A 19,309-nucleotide genomic window follows, 5' to 3' on the forward strand; every position below is an offset into this window, starting at 1 on the left:
AACTAATGTGTACAGGTTCGTACAGTGTATATTCGCTTTAGCAATACTCGTTATTATCTTGCACTGAAACCTTGCTCGCTCTTTGGTTATAATGGAATTGCGATACATTTGAAAAACACTTCAAAATGAGCATCGACTTGGTGTACAATTATTGTTCTCCTAACTAAATAACTACTTCTTTATTTCATAAAGTTTTCGTAACCAAGTCACTCAGATGACTCTCGGAGGTTTTCCTTTACTCCAGAAGGGCGGGAATCAGGATGATAAAAGAGTCAGCACAAGGATGAGGATGGGTTCTGTACATGTTGTGGTGAAGGTGTCCTGACCTAACAGCAATGTGAACTCAGATCCCTCTCAGGGGGAGCTAATTTGACCTTTTCTCTATGGAGCAGTGCCCCTATTACCTCTAAAACTGCTTTCAGTACATTACAGCCGGATAAAACACCAAATGACCCTAAAGGGTCTTAGCTGTCGTAAAATCCGTTTCAATCGCTTTCTTGAGAAATGACGTTAATGTCGTTTTGATGATATACATTTAACGTAACATATAACATATAACATATTTTATAAGAAGTCACAAGTTTGGAGCATGCGCTAGCCTGCGAACGCAGAAGTATTTCCGGCTGTCGCTTGTCTCCACCGAAACTAACGTCTGCGAACCCGAGCCAGGAAACGACTTTTGTGACGTAGTAATTTTAAGCCAATCACAGTTTAGCCCAAGTAGCCCCAGATCTACTGCGTGAGGTATTCGCTGCGAGGAGCACTCGAGTTTCATTCTATCATGGAATCTGATTGGCCAAGGAGAAACAAAAGTCATTACGTCACAGAAATAGTTTCCTGGCTCGGGTTCGCAGACGTTATTTTCGGCGGAGACAAGCGACAGCCGGAAATACGTCTGCGTTCGCAGGCTAAGCATGCGCACGACCAGGACAATTTTCTGTCATGTTACAATTTAATACATAGGCAAAGTAACCAAAATCGTTGCGCATGCTCCCTAAATTTGGATCTGACAGGCCGATTCTCCCGGGGCGGGGTCGTTGCTCTCAGGGAATACGGTCTAAACGCTTACAGGTACCACTAATACCTAGTCTTGTCCCCAGATTAGATATATACTGCGAAAAATCCCTTTCAAGAGCAAGTTTCAAGAAACGTGTAGTCACCTGCATACTTTTTTAAATAACAGCGTCTTTGACTGTCATTACTGTTGGGTGTTGCAACTACATTCTGAAATCATTTCCTTCACTTTTGTAACAAGAACTGCCTTGGTATCTCTGGATCGAAATGGAAGATCGAAATATGTACAGATCTCTCTAAGCATCTTGACCTTGAAAGTTGGTAGCTTCGCCTCTCTTGCAAACGTGCAGAGATCGTAAATATCGTACAGGATTGGGTGGGTCAAACCTACTTTTCCCAGGACAGCTTCCCTTGTTTCTCTGAAATGTTCCTCGTCTAACTTGCAAGCGTACTCCTCTGCTAAATCGTCGTCTTCCTCTGTGTCTGTATCTAGCTCACCTCCACTCATCAACTCTATTCGCTTCTGACTTCCCTGTTTGATGCTTGCAGACAATCTCGAAAAGAAACCTTGAATTTGACACTTCGAGAGCCACTCCGTTCTATCGAACATTCTCTCTCCGTCTATTGTGGAAGCAGTTCGCATATCCTTCGCAACCTGGGCTGGATCTTCTTTCTTACCAGTTTCTTGCCCAATGGTAAACTTCTGTATCAGATACTGCCTAACCTTTTGAGAAAATCTCACACTTGTCAGGGATTCTGCCTCTGCCGTTGTTGCTCCGCTTGAACTTTCACTTTGCAAAGTCAATGTCTGGAAGTGATCAACCCAGTCTCTCCTCAGTTTATAATAGAGACACTCATTCACGGACTGCGGCATTGTGTGATGATCAAACAAATTCATATGGAGATCAAGGTCGGCCTGACTTGGAAACTCTTCAGTGCAGCTAGTTTCAGGACATTCGTAGAGCTTGTCTTCCTTGACATCGGCTTTGCTTTGCTCTTTTAATGCAAACCGCCTGGCAGTAGTAGGGAAGAATGGGATCTCATCCAAGAGATTTGTTTTTGTTTGGGGACAAATTACAATGTCATTCCATGGGATGAACCTCCCGGGCCCGACATCGAAGGCTTTCCATACACGTAGGCCTTCGTGCGTAAACTTGAAGTTGTGCAGGTTACTATAGTTGGGAATCTTGCTTATCTCCAGCGTTGCGCACTGCTCCTGGATAGCACATACCGTCGCTGTCGTGCCCTTTACTGGTCTCTCTTTCAAGGCGGTATACATATCTTGAGCAGAGACAACGTCATGGCCATCGTTGCAGTACCTTCTAATAGCTGCCTTCATCGCACACAAAATCCGGTCACACATATCCTTTCCCGACTGAGGCTCGGAGTGGTCGTATCTCACAATCTCAATCCCCAGGCGGTACCCGAGTTCTTGGAAGGACGACACTAGCTTGCTATTGTGGTAACACCCTGCCTCATCTGATCTTAGGTACACTTTTTTAACTTCTGGATTTCCTTGCTTTCTGGTAGACAGGAGATTTTCCAGGATTGATAGCACTGCAAACTAGTCTTGTCTACAGCTGTTGACAAGGTGAACGTAGCAGGTTACTTCAAGGCTTTCGTCTCGTCTCGTGATAACGCTGTTCACGTGCCAATTGATTCCTCTCTTTGCAAACCACTCTGCCTGCTTCTCGCGAAACTTCATGGCCGTGAACTTCATCGCCCAATCAACTACTATGAATGCTTCGTCTTCCTCAAGAGAGTTGTGAATTTGGCGCTTAACTTGATCTTGATTCTGCGCTCTGAGAACATGCGCTTTCCATTCGAAGATTTTAAAGGCAGCACCGGTTGCTTCATACTGAAGGTCATTTGCTTGATCTTTACCCAGCTGGGTCGTGCACTCAGGAATGGCATCTTTTACTTCTCCCACAACACTTTTGAGACTCTCACAGTTACCACACGCCATGTCGTGACCATGGCCACATGTGTCTTTATAGTCAGTGTCACTGATATCGCTCAACGCAAAAGCTCTACAGTGATCAGGGCAGCAGCTACCATCCTCTCTGCAGTGGTCGCGATATGTTGTCTTGAGATACAACTTGCCTTCGTGTAGCCTCTTTCGAGCTTGTTCACACCAGTCCTTAAGAGCCCCAGCACGCTCTAACTCGTCCACGATTCTTAACAAATCCTTAAAACCATCTGCACCATCAGCTGCTGTATTATCGAGACCTCTCAATGATTTTCTCTGCGAGGCTTCCTGAACTTCAAGTACTCTCCACATGGTGGATCTGCTTATCAGTTGAAATCCAGTCTGTTGGCAATGATTCAGGTATTGGTTGATAATCGTGCATCTGGCCACGGTGCGAACGACGTTAGGCATAGTAAGTTCTTCGCCACTCTCAAGTTTAAGGGTGCGAATACCGTAAGCTACGTCTTGGTAGTAATATGGCCTCATGGTAAACTCTAAAAAATGGTCTAGTTGGTGCTGGTTCAGACGGATTCTGTGCTGTGGTACTTTTTCAACAGGTATTCCGGGCCCACCAGTCTTCGTTTGAGCTCTAGCTTTCTTTATTCGTCTATCAGAAAGATTTTCAAATGGCTTGTGAATGTTTTTAAGCTCTTTTGTAGTGAATTGATTGGCATAGATACTCAGAATTTGTGTTTTCAAAGATTTAGAAGGTGCTTTCTGATACGCAGTTACAAGGGCTTGGATACCAGAACCACGAGTTTCCCCCTTATTTTGTTGTTGGTCTACGATGGCTTGGAATAATTGCTTTCCATCATTTGGCGCTATTACATCACACATCAGCTGACACGCTTCTTCTGCTTTATGGATAACTGCTGATCTGTCAGCATTAGAACACTTTTCCCAGCAAGCTACCTGCGATTGAAGAGGATCAATCCTAGGCTTTCTCACAGCATCGGCAAGGCTGTCCATACAAGAGTTGAAAACTTGGACTGGACCTTCAACATTCTCTAGAGTCAGTCCAAATGCTTGCATGCTGTCGTGAAATGCAAGGAGAGCTGAAGGCGTCCACGTTTCATCACTGCTGCAGCGACGCCTCGAAGCACAGGGTGTTAAGGGAGAGTACGTTGAAGACGCGAGCTGAGTCAATGCAGCTTCTTTACAAGACCTTAAAATGAAAATTAATCCTATTTGAGAGCGAGCGAAATATTAAGTACATATATTTTTTTCGTAGTAATTATTTAAGAAAATGCGGGTACGAAATACGCTCGAGTACGGTGACAGTACGGTAGGTATATTTGTACACCCAATATGCAGTATACGAAGGAAAAGTTACTTCTCTACGGGAATAAGAAAATGGCAGGGTCCAATTATGATAGAGAACGGCGTTTTGCTAAAATAGAATTTTTTAATTGCGTTTTTCTTCGTTGACACCTTTTATGATGATTGTCAGCAAACAAAAAGTGTCCAATTTATTAACTTACTTTTACCAACCGATTCAAACCAATTAAATAGGATTTTGACAACATACCCAGCTGCATTCTTAAACGAATGGGGATTTCAGTTTGGCGTGTCATCCTGGGTCTTAGAAACTGTGGTTTATTCATGGCTCTATTTTATATTTTTGTTTACTGGCATGCCTGGTTAATGATTTAAAAAATAAATGTGCTCACCTTGCACAATTGGGTGGCTGGCTGGATACCTTTTCCAAAGAGGCATGTAAGACCCAGGGCATTTCTTTCACGGAAGCATTGTGTTGGTTGCGGCAGTTATTACAAATAACTGTAAATTGTTTAAATAGTCAGTCACTAGTAGTCATAACAATTGTATAAAAATTCTAGCAGGGTTCGAGTTTAATTCTGTTTCTTCATTTCTCAGTAGTAGGCAATATAAGTAAGGTACTGCACTGTAACTTCCCTAGCCCCTGAAAGAGCGATAAAATGTGCTTGTTCCTAATAAATTCGGGACGTAACATTATCCCAAGCACAAAATGAATTTCCTTACCATTGCTTTCCTCCACAAATGAGTCTTTGAGTGAGAAGGGGTTGGGTAATACTTCGCATTTTTCCCGTTTTTCTCCCCATTTCTTATTTTTCTGCTCGTTTTTCTGAGGTAGTCTTCTTGGATTTTCGGTGCGGAGGAAAAACGGACATCACGTTGTCTATTTGTTGTATACCAGAAGCCGACCTGATTTCTTTAATCAAGACTGATGAAGCTCATTTATGAATATATTCCCTTTGTTTGCTGAGGTGTAGTACAGTATGTATCCTAAAAGCCCGGGTTAACCTGCTAAACCTGAAATCTCCAGGGTCATTTCTTTGAGAACGTTTATAGGGTGTATCACTTTTGTTTTCAAATTCCAATTTCTAAGGAACCCAAAAATACTAACTCGATTACCATTGACACGTTTAACTTAATTACTCCGTGTCAGGAAAACAAACCGAGCTACAAAGAATGACAGTACACGGTCACCGAGGGCAATTTCCCCCTAAACTAGTTATTTTTAAATTATCATTATTTCCTGCTGTCTGTACTTGTAAAATGAGCTATTTCTAGAACACGAATTATCCGGCAGTAGTGCAAAAAGGGTTGTTAGCCGACACGACACGAACAAGTCAGACAGGAGACGCGAATAAACTCCCGCTTCCACGCGCGACTAGGAAAACTATCTCATATAAAAATCTAAAACTGAGGTAAACTATTTTGAAAAGAAAAACGATGAAATGTGTTAACGCCTGTGTTATGTAACAAAAGGTGTGTAAGAAAGTCACAATTTGTTGTACTCACCTGAACCGACTTGAACAAGAACACCATACATTTGATATATAGCTTTAGCCATTTCAAGATTCACCGAATATCGGCTCTTTGCCCCTTTCTGGCTCCTACCAGGACGTCCTTGATGCGCTGGATACTGACAGGCTGTTCTGGGTCGCCAGAATTTCCCATACGTGTGCCTGTGCTTGGCGCATACGGACATTTGCGCGACAACCGACTCGTCTAAATCAAAAAGGCCAGCCCTCGCCAAGATAAGCTGTCCCTCGGTTACGGTCTCTCGTGACAAGTGGATGGAAGCAAGGTGACTTTCTATGGATTCATTGCATTGAAGTAAGCTGATGATACCCGATGTTCCTCTTGAATCCCCACAAAGGTCTGTACACGTGCGCGATAGAAAGCACGACATTTTGTTTTGAGATAGGTATCATTTTAATCTGATTTGTCAGACATCGTGAGTATGGTGGCAAAATTTAATCACGCAAGCTAGGCTTTAGCCAAAACTAACACTACAAAACTAGCACTGAAATTTCTGGTCAAAAATGCCCCTAACATTAAATTACAAAATTGATACTAAACGAGGCCACCAAAATTAGTTACAAAATTGCCTATTCCCGTTGTTGGGCGGTCGCTTCAACGGGTAATAAAACAAGCGAAAATTGATTTTTTGACATTAATTCTTACCGCGCAAACTATTACAAGTTACTACATATTTAACTTCGCTCATATATGATACGGATATATAAATCCATGCAAACCTAAAAAGCAAAACCATGTCGCCTTTCAACTTTCAGTTGCCGAATAGAAGGTAATAAACAAAACAGAAGCTAATTGAATTGAATGCATTGGTCACAAATTGTCGATTTCAGTGTTCATTACAGAAGCCTTTCACACGTATTAATTAATTAAAAGCTGAATTTTACATGTTCATGTACTAGAACCTTAAGTGCATGCAAGTATTGAATTAAACATATTATTTTTTAAATCGTCAATAGAAGAAAAGCTAGATTCAAAAACATGAACAAGTTTCTCGATCCGACCAAGTTTAACAGGCAACCAAATTTGGACAATACTTTGGAGCCGCCACGTCATTTCCCAGCGATTTCCTCACGGCACGGTACACGGAAACAAATAAGTCACCACTTTCAGTTACTTAAGCGGTTAGTAATTTTTATATTTGTGTGATGGTTTTTATTTTAGACTTAAGGTGAAATTGTAACAATGTTAAAGCGTTTTGAATGTGAACTTGCGTGACAACCTAATTTGCATAATGAAGTGTGAGAATTGCACAAAGCACAAAAAGTTCGAAGTCGCTGTGAGAAAGGAAGATAAAAAGCGCAAGGTATTTTTACATTTCTATGCTTCCTAACCTTTTCTTAGCAGAGTTCGGTTAGCGTTTTGAGCGGCCGGGTCTGGACTTGGGAAATAAACGCCAGCGAAGACAAGCTATTTTCGCAGGTTTTTAAAAAGTGATATAACGGGTGGTAATAGATAAATTTTCAGGATCCCCTAAAACAAAATATATCAAAAGTAACGTGCATTTCTTACCCTTGAAGGATCACTTAATGTAGGGATAATAACAATTTTTTGTTACGTTTGGTGGTCTTTGAGCAACGAGCTTGTCAATTTAGGCAATTTTCCGACCTTGCAACGCTCAAATTTAGGCGTTTTGTCTTGAGCTCTAAAAAAAATTATTTTGATGTATTTCCAGAAAAAAAAGTCTTTGCATTTACTTATGACCCAAGATAGTTCACTGAGAAAAGTTTGAGGGAAAACATTTTTCCGACCGGAAATGTAGTGGACCGCTTTTAGAGAGACTGCCACTTAATTTATCTCTAAACGTAATCAACAGGCTATTACTGATGCTATGTTGAAAAGCAGTTGAGGTAGGTCACCATGCCCAAGATGGTCTGGAGCTCTCTCATGTTTGATGGGGTCTTCATATTGCAAATTGCCTCAAGTTCCATTCTCAGTCAGAACGTGTCCAAAGGGGATGTTGAATGTGTATAGCAAGCTTGATTCGTGGTCCAAAGTTACATGCCAATAACTTCTTTTGGTATTGACGACGGAGAAGAACTTCTTTCCATGTAGCTGCGGCAGGAGCTCATCAATAGTACGGGTGTAATAAAACTCTCGACATATATTCTTGTTAAGGTCTTTAGGGTCGAGGTAAAGTCTGACCTTCTTTTTGCCTTGTGGGGTTTCTTTGATGTTACATACAATCGAGTTTACCCTGTCGGTTGGTTCGTTCACGGCAGTGATGATGTCATCTGCGATCATTTTGTCAACTTCCTCCTTGTATAAGGGTAATTTGTGTACTGGAACAGTGCACGGTGGGTGAATGACTGGAACAGGGTCTTCAATTAGATGAAGGTGGTACTTCTCTCCCGGGAAACAAACTAACTTGTCGAAGCAATCTTGGTACTCTTCCAAGACAGTTGGCTTGGATAGCTGGCCATGGTGTGCTTGGGCTACTGTCCTGGTTGGGGTAATGGTACTAACTTCATCTAAATTTGCTGATATTATTCCCAGGTCTTGCGACTGTCGGCAACCCAGCATGGATGGGCTTCCTGGGGCTTCCATGATGTTGAATTTGATGTTGGCTGACTTGTCCTTAAAGGAGACCAATATTTTCCATCTCAGAGCCTGCATATCCCCTTAAAACATTGCTGCAGGGAGATCTGTGATAGTGATTACGCAGGCATCCGCTCCAGTATCTACTTCCAGGCTCATGTCATGGTGTTCATTGATCTTGACCTTGGCGAAGTTGTCTGGATGGCTGTCAAGGGCATTTAGTTATATTTCTTGGGTTTGCTGGCCCTTTGTTGAGGTGAGGGTTCCAAGGAACACAGTGATGGGTTCAGTGTCACTTGTTTCTTCTTCTGATTCTTCTTCATAAGTGTACACATCATAATCGTCATCAAAGCTTAAGGGGTACTCATCTACTAGGTAGATGTCTTGGCCCTGGTACTCGGAACTGCTCACGATCTGGTGAACCTTTTGAAGGGTTGCTGCATGACACTCTTGCGTAATGGCCAGTCTTGCCACAGTGCTTGCATTTGGAATTTTTTGGCGCGGCAACTTGCTGATCTGTCGTGGGTGTTTCCGCGCCTGAAGCACCCTTTTGACTTGAACTGAAGTCGACGAGGTTTTCTTCCGGTTGAATCTTTTTTATTTTGGCGCCGTACGGAGTTTGATGTTTGGAGCTCTGTCTCGGTGGGGGTTTTTGGGTCGAGTATGCGGATTCTCCTTGAACTGTATGAAGATCAGATTTCTTGTCACCTTTGGAAATTATCTTCATTTGTGTTTTAGAGCTTTTCTCAACTTTTGCGAGGTCGTAGGCTTGTTTGAAGGTTAGCCCGTTGCCAAGTGCTACCGCGTCTTTGCGTACTTTATCAGACGCCATGCCGAAGACCAGTGTATCTCGGAGGGCATTTTCTTTGGCCGCGGGATCGTATCCGCCATCTTCAACTAATAGTCGCGCTTCGGTGATGAATTCCTCTAGTGGTCTATCGCCCTGCTTTAGGCATTGAAGTTGGTATCTGGCGAGGATTTGATTACTTTGGGGGTTTGTATAAGCCTCTAGCGCTTCCATAACTGGAGCGATCTTCAGGTTGTCGCCGTCGTTAGCCCACGTGCTCGTGTTATACATGTAGATTCCGAGGCCTTTATCGCCAATCCATAACAACAGCAATCTCGCCTTTTTCGCCTCGTCGACTTTGTCGAGCGGCCCCGCGAAGATAAGTTCGCATTTCTGTTTGAAGAGTTTAAGAGCGTGTCCGTGTAAGAACCGACCACTCAAATTTTGGCAGAAAATGGATTGTCCTCATTTTTTCTACATTAGTCAAACAACATATGCAATGAACGAAAATGGCCTTTATTTCGCCAGATTCGCTTTCTTTATTTTTTGACCAAGTCGAAAACCACACAAAACCGGAAATCGACACTCCAAATTTTGGTGGTTACGCGATGCTTGATAAAAACTCGCACGTTTAACAAAACGACCTAACTTTTTCAGAATAACTAGATAATTCTTTTATCTTTCCACAGAACAAAAAAAAACTACTCGTTTATCTTAATCATAAGCAAAGTTATGATTTTTTTCCCGAACCCTCTTAAAAACGTCTTTGGCATTTTTGCCAACATAGCCTCCAAACAAACAGATTTGTTTTCAAAAGTGGGACCTTTACATGAATGATGACTGTTATCAGTGTAATGTACTAAGGCTAAGCTACAAATATCTGCATTAAAAGTTGTGGGCACTCGTAGTTTTGAAGCGCAAAAAATTCGACCAAGTAGCCGAAAATTCAACATTTTATGCAGAAATGACAAATCTCGTGACTGAACTGAAATGTGTATTAATTTTTTTCAGCGAATGTCTTTATATTACCTAATTAGATTTATTGAGTTTTTACGTTTGGAGAACTCGATGAGACTTATTTTAAACCAAAAATCGGGAAATCATCTGAACGCCTTGCTTTTGATTTCTAGGACTGACAACTCGTCACCTTGGCGGTCACGCATCACGTACCACGCACCACATGTTTTTGGTTGAAGCAAACAGTAATTTTTAAATTACCATTTGAATACTGAAAAAAAATATTGTTTTCTCTTGATATAAAAGCGACATTTTAAAAAGTACATTTTTTCTTTTCATTTTCCTCGTTTGCTTTTTTTTCCTACTATTTTCTTCATTAAAGAGATGCCTTTGCGAGGGCCGGTCTATTCTCGGTTACCGACTCGCAGATAGAGATAATGTCTATTTGTCCAAGACATAGGCATTCTTTAGGTAAGTTTTGGCGACCACCAAGATCATGTCATTACTCTGATCACAAAGGAAATTCAACTGCCATAGGAGGAAGGCATGTCATCGGTTTAAGGCTGTCAAGGGAAATCCACAGTTTATTTGGTGAAAACGCAGCAGTAGGATCTCGTAAGTACAATAGAGTTTCATTACTATAACTGCTCTTTAAAAAGAGGATACAACCAGTGGAAGCTTCACCACCCTTTCCGTTCCCCTTCCAGGCAATAATTTTAAATAATTGCTTATTTGGTACCGCGGATTATTTCAGGGGCAAGGGGGACTCCCATGTGAACAGCTCTGGGATGCTCGGGGAGTAAATCTCCCTTTAACGTTTTCAGGAGGAAACGCCACTCATTTTAGCCGTTAAGGTTTCTTTTAGGGCTGTCTGTATTCAAAGAAATTCTGTCAAGTTTATTTTAGAGTGGTACCCTTCGGGGGTCAAATGAAGCTCTAGATGTTCTTACGATCAGGGATACCATGACCTTGCAAAGTAAAAAAGATGCAAACAGATTGAGAATTTGAAACCAGGCCATTTTTCTAACTTTTATAAATTCTAAAACATTGAGTAGTTAGATGAGAGTTTTTCTCGGCGTATCTCACTTTCTAGATTTCCTTTGAATCCCTGCTTGATCATTACGGACAGGTCACATGCTTGATGTTGCAATTGATTATTGTCAACTCTCACTTTACACTCGGAATACAAACTCATCAATCCTGAGAAGTATTATTCGCTGAAATTATTGTTTTCCCTCCTATATTGACTCTTGAGCTCACCCAATGAATATCCATTTCATGCGAATCGAGTTAAAAAAACATCTTTGATTTTTTTTTACCTTGCTGCATCAGGCAGGCAAGTAAATCTTAAGTGGTATAAAAATAAACATTGTGAATATAAACTTCGAAAGCATGGGAACAAGAATCAAAGACCTTGGTCAGCAGTAAATAATATCACCAAGTGATAATTAATAGTAAGTTGTTGTTATTATTATTATTATTATTATTTATTATATTTATTTATATTATTGTTGTTATTATTTATTATTCAATTATTATCACTGCGCAAGGAATTTCAATCTCTATTTATAGATGTGCACACTCCAGTGTTAAGAATGGCTTTGATGTTTTGCTCAGTTGTAACTTTTTTGAAAGAAAAGCTTGACAATTCGGGATGTTACCTTTGTTCTCATCTCATCCTCTCATTTCCCAGCCTTAGAGAGTGCACAGGCGTTGAGATCGTCCGATATGATTTCAGTGGTCCACAGGCTGGAAAGGACATCTGTGACAGACGAATTGCCACAGTGCAGGGCCATGTGTGTCGTAACATAAATGAAGGCCACGACATCAAAAGTGCTAGTGATATCCTATGGCGGGTTAAAGGGTGCCAGGCATCAATTATTTTGTTAAGACTCAAGAGTCAGGCCAGACCATGAAGCACACAATGCCTGGGATCTTGTCTTTAAAATGTTTTAGCTTCAAGTCCGGAAAACTTATGCGTAGAGCAGCCCTTAATTGTACTGCAAGAGAGACTGCTTCTTTCAGATCCAGGAGTTTGAAATAATGTCAGCTCCAACAACCTCAGTCTAGGCATTAGTTAATAGAAGGGGATTACTATGAAACTCAACAAAGTTCTCTGTTGTATGTTTTTGTTCTCTTTTTTGGCCTTGACCGTGCACAAAACACCATTGTCGTATACTACTGACCGAGGAACTAACCAGTAGAAACGTTTTGGTTACGTAATTTATTTATAGTGTATGAGCACAAAGAAAAAACATTGCAATTGTGCACCGTCGTGGACCTATCCAACACAAATCTTGACATCACTGTTTGCTCCTTTGATGTTTGCTGGGCTTTATAACCATTCCCTTCTATTAGCTATGGTCTAGGACCACGCAATCTATTGAAGAAGAGTCCCAAGTTGTCAAAGCTACGAGAGGCTTTGTGGGAGGCGCGGTGGCCTCATGGTTAGGGCGCTCGACTCGGCCAGATTGAGCGGTCCGGGCTCGAGCCCTGGCCGGGGGCACTGTGTTGTGTTTTTGGCCAAGACACTTTACTCTCACGGTGCCTCTCTCCACCCAGGTGTATAAATGGGTACCGGTGAATCTAATGCTAGGGGGTAACCCTGCGATGGACTAGCATCCCATCCAGAGGGGAGTAGAAGTACTCCTAGTCGCTTCATACCACTGAAACCAGGATAAGCTCCGGCCTGATGAGCCACTAGGCTTGCATGCAGACTTTACCTACCTCTATTAACTATGGACTAGGACCTCACAATCTATTTAAGAAGAGTTCCAAGTTGTCAAAGCTACGAGAGTGTATTCCTCCCACCCTGGGGAGGGATTCACAAAAACATACCAGTCTTTTGCAGTCTGCAGAGACACATGTATGCGGGTAAACACCTAATGAGGTTAGAGAGAGAAACGGCATGGACAGCATCAAGATAAAATGGGTTAAAATCCCAAATGTCCTTTTGTGATTATGATCCACACGAGAAATCTCAAAGGGATGGGTCTGAGAACATCATGAAGAGGAACCCGCTTTTCTGAGAAAGTGAACACGTATGCGAAAAGAACATTCCTGGAAGATGAGGGGACAGGATGAAAATGTAGTGGATGAGTGCAGTAACATAAGACTCTGCAAGACAGTAGTGGCACGAAAATGTCCAGCAAAGAAGAGTAGCTTGCTGCAGACCAAATAGCCCAGTACTCTAGCATGTTGTCTGTGATGTACAGAAGTGGCTGACTAGCCATACACCAGGCTGATAAGGGTCTGTCTCAAAATGAAGCAGAATAGATCTTGACCAGGCTTGCAATACGAAGACAGTACTACTTGACAGCTACTTTACCATCCACCATGTAGAATATGTAATACAGTCTTGTGACCAGAAAAAAAACATTACTTATTTCACAGCGCTATGGAGCTATGCATGTCCACAGGAGGTTACTGAGCAGAAAAGAAAACAGTAGCCGAGAGCCACTCAAGCTTCTTGAGTGCCTAGAAAAATTCAAAAAGTTCAACCAGGGCCAAACCTTGCTAAACCTAAGGCACTGGTGCCGTGTATGTTGTCATGTCTGCTCACTTGGACCCTAGGTTTCAGATAATTTCAGCTGCCAGATCTTCTCAAGGCTCAATTTTTCCTCAGAATTTTTTTTCACACATCTTCTTACTCGCAGACATGCGATTATTTACAGTGTTTTGTGCTAACATCTTTTAGGTATAAACTTTATCTGCGGTTAACTCAGTATAGGAACTTTGGGAAGCAAAACGTATTTTCATAAAAGCTAGCTAAAGCTCAACCTTACAGTTCAACTGATTGTACACGTGTTTACCAGGATTTACTTGCATGCCTGATGCAGTAAAAATCAATATTTTGAGGGTTTTGTGATCTCGGAATGAGGGCAAACAATAATTTTAGCAAAGAATACTTCTCAGGATTGATGAGTTTGTATGCCGAGTGTAAAGGAAGAGTTGACAATAATCAATTGCAAGATAAAGTATTTGACCTGTGATGATTAAGCAGGGTTTCAAGAGTAATCTAAAAAGCAAGATATGCCGAGAAAAACTCTCATCTAACTGCTCAGTGTTTTAGAATTTAAACATCATGGCCGTTCATTCCCATATTTAGATTGTATGAATAGAATTTAGGTGTTTTGCACTGTTATTTAACCCTTGGACGCACAAGCTACATGTAACTCGTATTCCCACCGTGGTACAAGGGGAAAGTGGATGGAACCCCCTTGGGGTTTTTGTTCACTTAAGGCACAGTGAACTAAACTTACATTGATTAGATAGCCCTGAACTTGTGCTACAAAATGATGCCATATTCGTTGGTTGTGACGTCACATAATAGCAAATGACGTCATTTGACCCGCCATCTTGGATCCACCATCTTGGATTTTACTTTTTTTTCTTTAAAAGCCAAGAAATAACTGAAATTGATAGAAAATCAAGTCAGAATACGTACGAAATGTACAAATTGGTGAATTTCTGAAACTTCATGAAGAAAACTGGAAAAAATACAGAACTGTGTCAAAAAAGTTGACTTTTGGCCAATCCCACATGAAACTAGCAGTTGCTAAGGAAATGTAAAAAATGATGGACACACAATTGACATGTCAAATATTCGCGAAGGATGAACGAACAGCTGCTCAAAGTTTCAGCCCCTTAGATTAAATCGTCTTTTCAAAATGTTGAAAAAACCTTATTGGGGAGATGGCATCCACCCACTCAACCCCCTTGAATGCCCGAGGGTTAAGGGATATTGCAAAGAGTTTTGCATTCACTGAGCTTCCACTGCCCTAAATAATCTTCAAAGACTTTGTTAATGACATTTACATAGAAATAACTTTGATAAACTGATTCTATAATATCTAATATTGTTAGATTTCGCCCTTGTCTCTTTGTTAAAACTAGTCTCTTGTCATGTTGTTTGAACAGCTTTTGTTACCAAAAAATAACAGATGCTAAAAATTTTATTCTTGATTTCATCAGGCTAAGGGTGACTCTAAACGATGATGAAATTAGTTTTGATTAAGGAAGTTTGATTTAAGCAATATTTGAGTCAGAATTTGAGCTAATTTGCCTTATAGCTAAATGTTGCGTGACATGGGTAGGAAATGACAATCCTTGATTAGCACCTGTCACTTCAAATGACTTGAAACTCTTTGTGTGAACTAAGATAGGTCCAATCTTTATTTGTGTGAAATACCAGTAAAATTCAATGTATTCTGTAAGCAGGAGTGGTGTCTAAATTTGATGCTCATTTTAGTGACATTTTTGAGATTTTGGGCAAAAAACCAGGGGGAGGGGGGGGGGGGTGGTCTAATTCCTAACGGAAAAATCCCAAAGCCGGCCAACTTTGTCTTTTAGAGTTGTTGGGTAGTACCTTCAATCTGGCAAAGTTTCATGCAAAAAGGAGAGATGGCATGTATCACCCCTGCCTTGTCCTGTGGTAAACTCGGTCTTAAATCTAAATTCTCGCTTATCCTGGGTTAGCTTAATTGGGCTCTGAACAACCCGGACCAGGAGCTCCGGTTTTAGACCTGGCTAAATCTATATACTAGTAGTAATCAAAGATTAGAGCAGTGCAGGGTAGGGTAACCCTAACAACCCAGGACAACTTAATGCATGGTTATACTCAAAGGGTCTGGAAACAATTAGAAAGTTAACCCAGGTAACATTCCTGGAGTGTTTTAACAAGGGAAAAAGTTAACCTACTAGCACACAGATAAAGTAACCTGCCTATGTGGGTAACCCTAGCTGCCTTGTAAACATGACAAAGAAACAAAAAAGGAAATGTGTGAGTGTTAGGGTAACCCGCTTGCTAAGGTAACCCTCTCTCCTTGTAAGCAGGCCCTAAGTATCAGTTGTATTGTACTGGACAAATATTTTCCAGGAAAGGCATTTGAATTATTGGCAACACTTAGAATTCAATTTCAGATCACCAACACTTGTAAAAACCTTTCTTGAGAAAATAAAGTTTTGACCAGTGACGCTGCAAGACAGCGCGTCGCCAAGTGTTTTTAAATTTTGTGTTTGTATTTGTTTACGTTGCTCGAATTTACATCTAATTTTCACAAATGGAAAAGGTGAATTAACCATTCTGACAACAAACACGACCTTTTGGCAAGTTTAACACAACATGGAAAGTTTGTTTTCTGACAACCAATTATGGCCACAACGAATTTGCTGTGCTACGTTATTTTCTGACCACAGATCTGAGCGTCATCATGGCCATTTGCTGAGCTACACAGAAGAATCATTTGTTCTGTTACAGTGGCGGATCTAGGGTAGGGGCCCGGGTTCCCCCCCCTCCCCACCTATTTTGGATAAAAGAAGAAGAAATGACAGAAGGAAGAAAAGCCGGCAGGGCAAGTAAAACAAAACCGGGCCCCCCTCTCAGCTCAAGGTCTGGATCTGCCACTGTGTTACCACAACTCATGGCCATTTGCCGACACCGAGCTACAAAACATTCTTTCCTGATGATGCAGGCTGTGGTTACTTGTTGTCAAAGGCTAGCGGGTCAAAGTACATGTAGCTTTGCAGAAATCATACACACTCGAATCGTGACTGCATGCATGTGCTCACGATGTATTAAATTTGCCCCTGCTATGTGGGGTCACTGGATTAGGATTGCGTTACACTACGTGAACGCTATTAGTTTTACAAGTTTGCTTTTTTAGCAGCTCTTATTAAACAAATACAATTCCTCAGGCTGTCTCAAACCCAAGTTAGAGAAAATATATACATATCTCCTTCATAAGTTGCTTCAAATACGTTATGCTAAGTCATGTTTTCAAATTAAACCATACTAGAAGAGACACAAATTCATGATTGCAATGTTGCCGATGTAAGGAATTTATTTCCCCCTCCAGTTGACATAGACAGCCGCTTTGTGTCTGGTTAATCCACTTCATTACTTCTTGGACTGTGAATTGTTGGACGAGATAGTAGCTTAACCGAATGTAAAAAAAAGTTAAGCACTGAGGTATTGGGAATTGTTAAAAATATAAATTAAAAACATGGATCTTGTCTAGGCGCGTCAAAAACATTGTAAACATTGATTTCAAGCTTCAGCAAACCAAACGGCAGGTATATTTTGCAGGTTGCAGGTTGCAGGTTGCAGGTTGAAATTTAATTATAACTGAAAAACCGCTGGCACTAAAAATAATTAATAACCAAAATACTCGTCGGGGGTTCTTACATAAGGTAGTTCGCCTCTTTCACGTAGTGAAAACACGCTGTTATTAATATTTAGGCCTTCTTTGGCAATCTTCTAACTTGTTACGCCGTGTACAGAAACCAGAGACTTCCTACGCTTCCCAACATGTTTTTGATCGCACTTGGTTTGAGCGATGTTCTCCTGTCCATCGAAAACACGATCGATCCGCTATAAGTACTTGTCGATCGACACGCAGAGACTGGTGAAATCTCTTCAAAGCTATCTGGATGGCCGCTCCACAGATGTCTCCATCGATTCCAGATTTGGCTCGAGTCTTCCCTTAACAACAGAAGATTGCTATCACAAATGAAGCAAATAAATAAAGAAATGAAATAATATAAGATTTTAACCGACGGAATATACTAGCGCAAGCTCAGTGTGCTTTCATTTTGGTACTCACAGGGAAGAAACCAAATTCAGCAGATATTTCAGTTGATATTTCACATGTTTCTTCAAAAACAATAATTCATTGCATGCTTAAAATCATTGAAATATACTCTCCTCCTATCGCTTCGGCCGGTTTGGCACTTAGGTGGAAGCCACCTCTCTGAGCGACTATAAACGGCGTCATGTAACAGTCACGGTAATTCTACCAAATGTGCGTTCTTTCAAGTGCCAGCGGTTTTCCAGTTATAATTACATTTCAACCTGCAACCTGCACCCTGCACCCTGCAAAATATACCTGCCGCAAACCAAACCTTTCTTTAAGCAGGCGAGCACGAATGCTGCATGCACATGACTTGGAAATGTAAATAAGAATTCAAGGTAACAATAAATAAGGGTTAATTGTTGATAGCACAGACAGTTTTGGCCTTCAGCATGGAGCACTTAAGCTAAAGAACATTTTTAAATAAGTCTTATCACCAACTTATAAGTTACTTCCTACCGTTATTTTGAATCACTCGATCGCCGTCGATGTCGACTCCAGCCGCAACTTCCCATCAGTTCAAATATGTTTACAGTGTTAGATCTTTACTTTCTTGCTACTATCATTCATTCAAATAAAGAAACGATTCGGAATAATAATATTCCAGCAACGCGCGTCCACAAACAAGAAAACCGGAAATACTCCCGGGAAGTATATCGGTACCAGTTCACTCTCACCACTCTCTCTCCTCGGTCTTAAAAACGTTGCTAACGGAGACTTATATTTTGTTTGAAAATTAATTTTTTTTTGGAAATGACAACATAAAACCTGGTGGTTAACGTTCAGCTGCTTTTCTGCTCAAGGGAAATATTTTAAACTGCTAAGTTACTTGATAAAAGCACTCGCTAAATTCCTCTCATTTTTAAACATGTGTTAAAATTTATAACTATCAAGCGCACCCGAGGGATTTGTTCTTGCATGGGTGTCTGAAATAAAATTCCATTTCCTTGCTTAGGAAATGGAAATGTTATAGCGATAAGGTAAGGTACTCGTTGCTAGCTCCACTCCTCGCCCTATTTCATTCTACCAACCTCTCTGTCACGTATTCCACCTCACCCTCCACGTCCTCTAGATCTCTGATCAAGTCAACTTCATCCAGATATTAGGGACCTTAAGCACCGACGACGACGAATAAAACTGTGGTAGGACTAGGTCGAGGACGTCGTTCACGGCGTGAAAACCAAGTGCGAGTACATGTAAACAGAACTGAGATCTTGTAACCATCGACCTAAAACCATCTAAAAATTTTGCCATGTCTTCCTTTCACGAATTCCAAGACCTGTTTCTCTTGAGCTACGAAAACGGTACTATCGACGACAACAAATTCTCAGTCCTACATGAGGATTTGACGTCGAAAACTCCCGATTTCTCATATCAGGTTTTCATTCGAAGAGATGAATGATGCCGAATTTTCGCCCCGATATAATCTAAAACGACCTTCACGGTCTAAAATTCTATCCTAAAAACATAAGCGAAAGCCTTCATGTAGATAGGAACCAGAAGAAAATGAAATAGAGTCATTTTTCAATTTTTGAATTCATTTAATTTTCTACTTTTGCTGACAAGGAAATTCAACAACGGACAAATCGACAAACCCAAAATAATCTT

At 41.0% G+C, this 19,309-nt stretch overlaps 1 protein-coding gene across 1 annotated transcript; it reads right to left on the bottom strand.

Moving 5' to 3' along the window:
• Positions 1 to 7,708: 7,708 nt before the first annotated feature.
• LOC145469206 (uncharacterized) lies at positions 7,709 to 8,404 on the bottom strand. The gene has a single exon (XM_081452900.1). The coding sequence runs from the start codon at positions 8,402 to 8,404 to the stop codon at positions 7,709 to 7,711; it is 696 nt and encodes a 231-aa protein (XP_081309026.1).
• Between the last annotated feature and the right edge of the window lie 10,905 nt (positions 8,405 to 19,309).

The sequence above is a fragment of the Orbicella franksi genome, chromosome 15 (assembly GCF_964199315.1).
Source record: "Orbicella franksi chromosome 15, jaOrbFran1.1, whole genome shotgun sequence".
Lineage (NCBI taxonomy): Eukaryota > Metazoa > Cnidaria > Anthozoa > Scleractinia > Merulinidae > Orbicella > Orbicella franksi.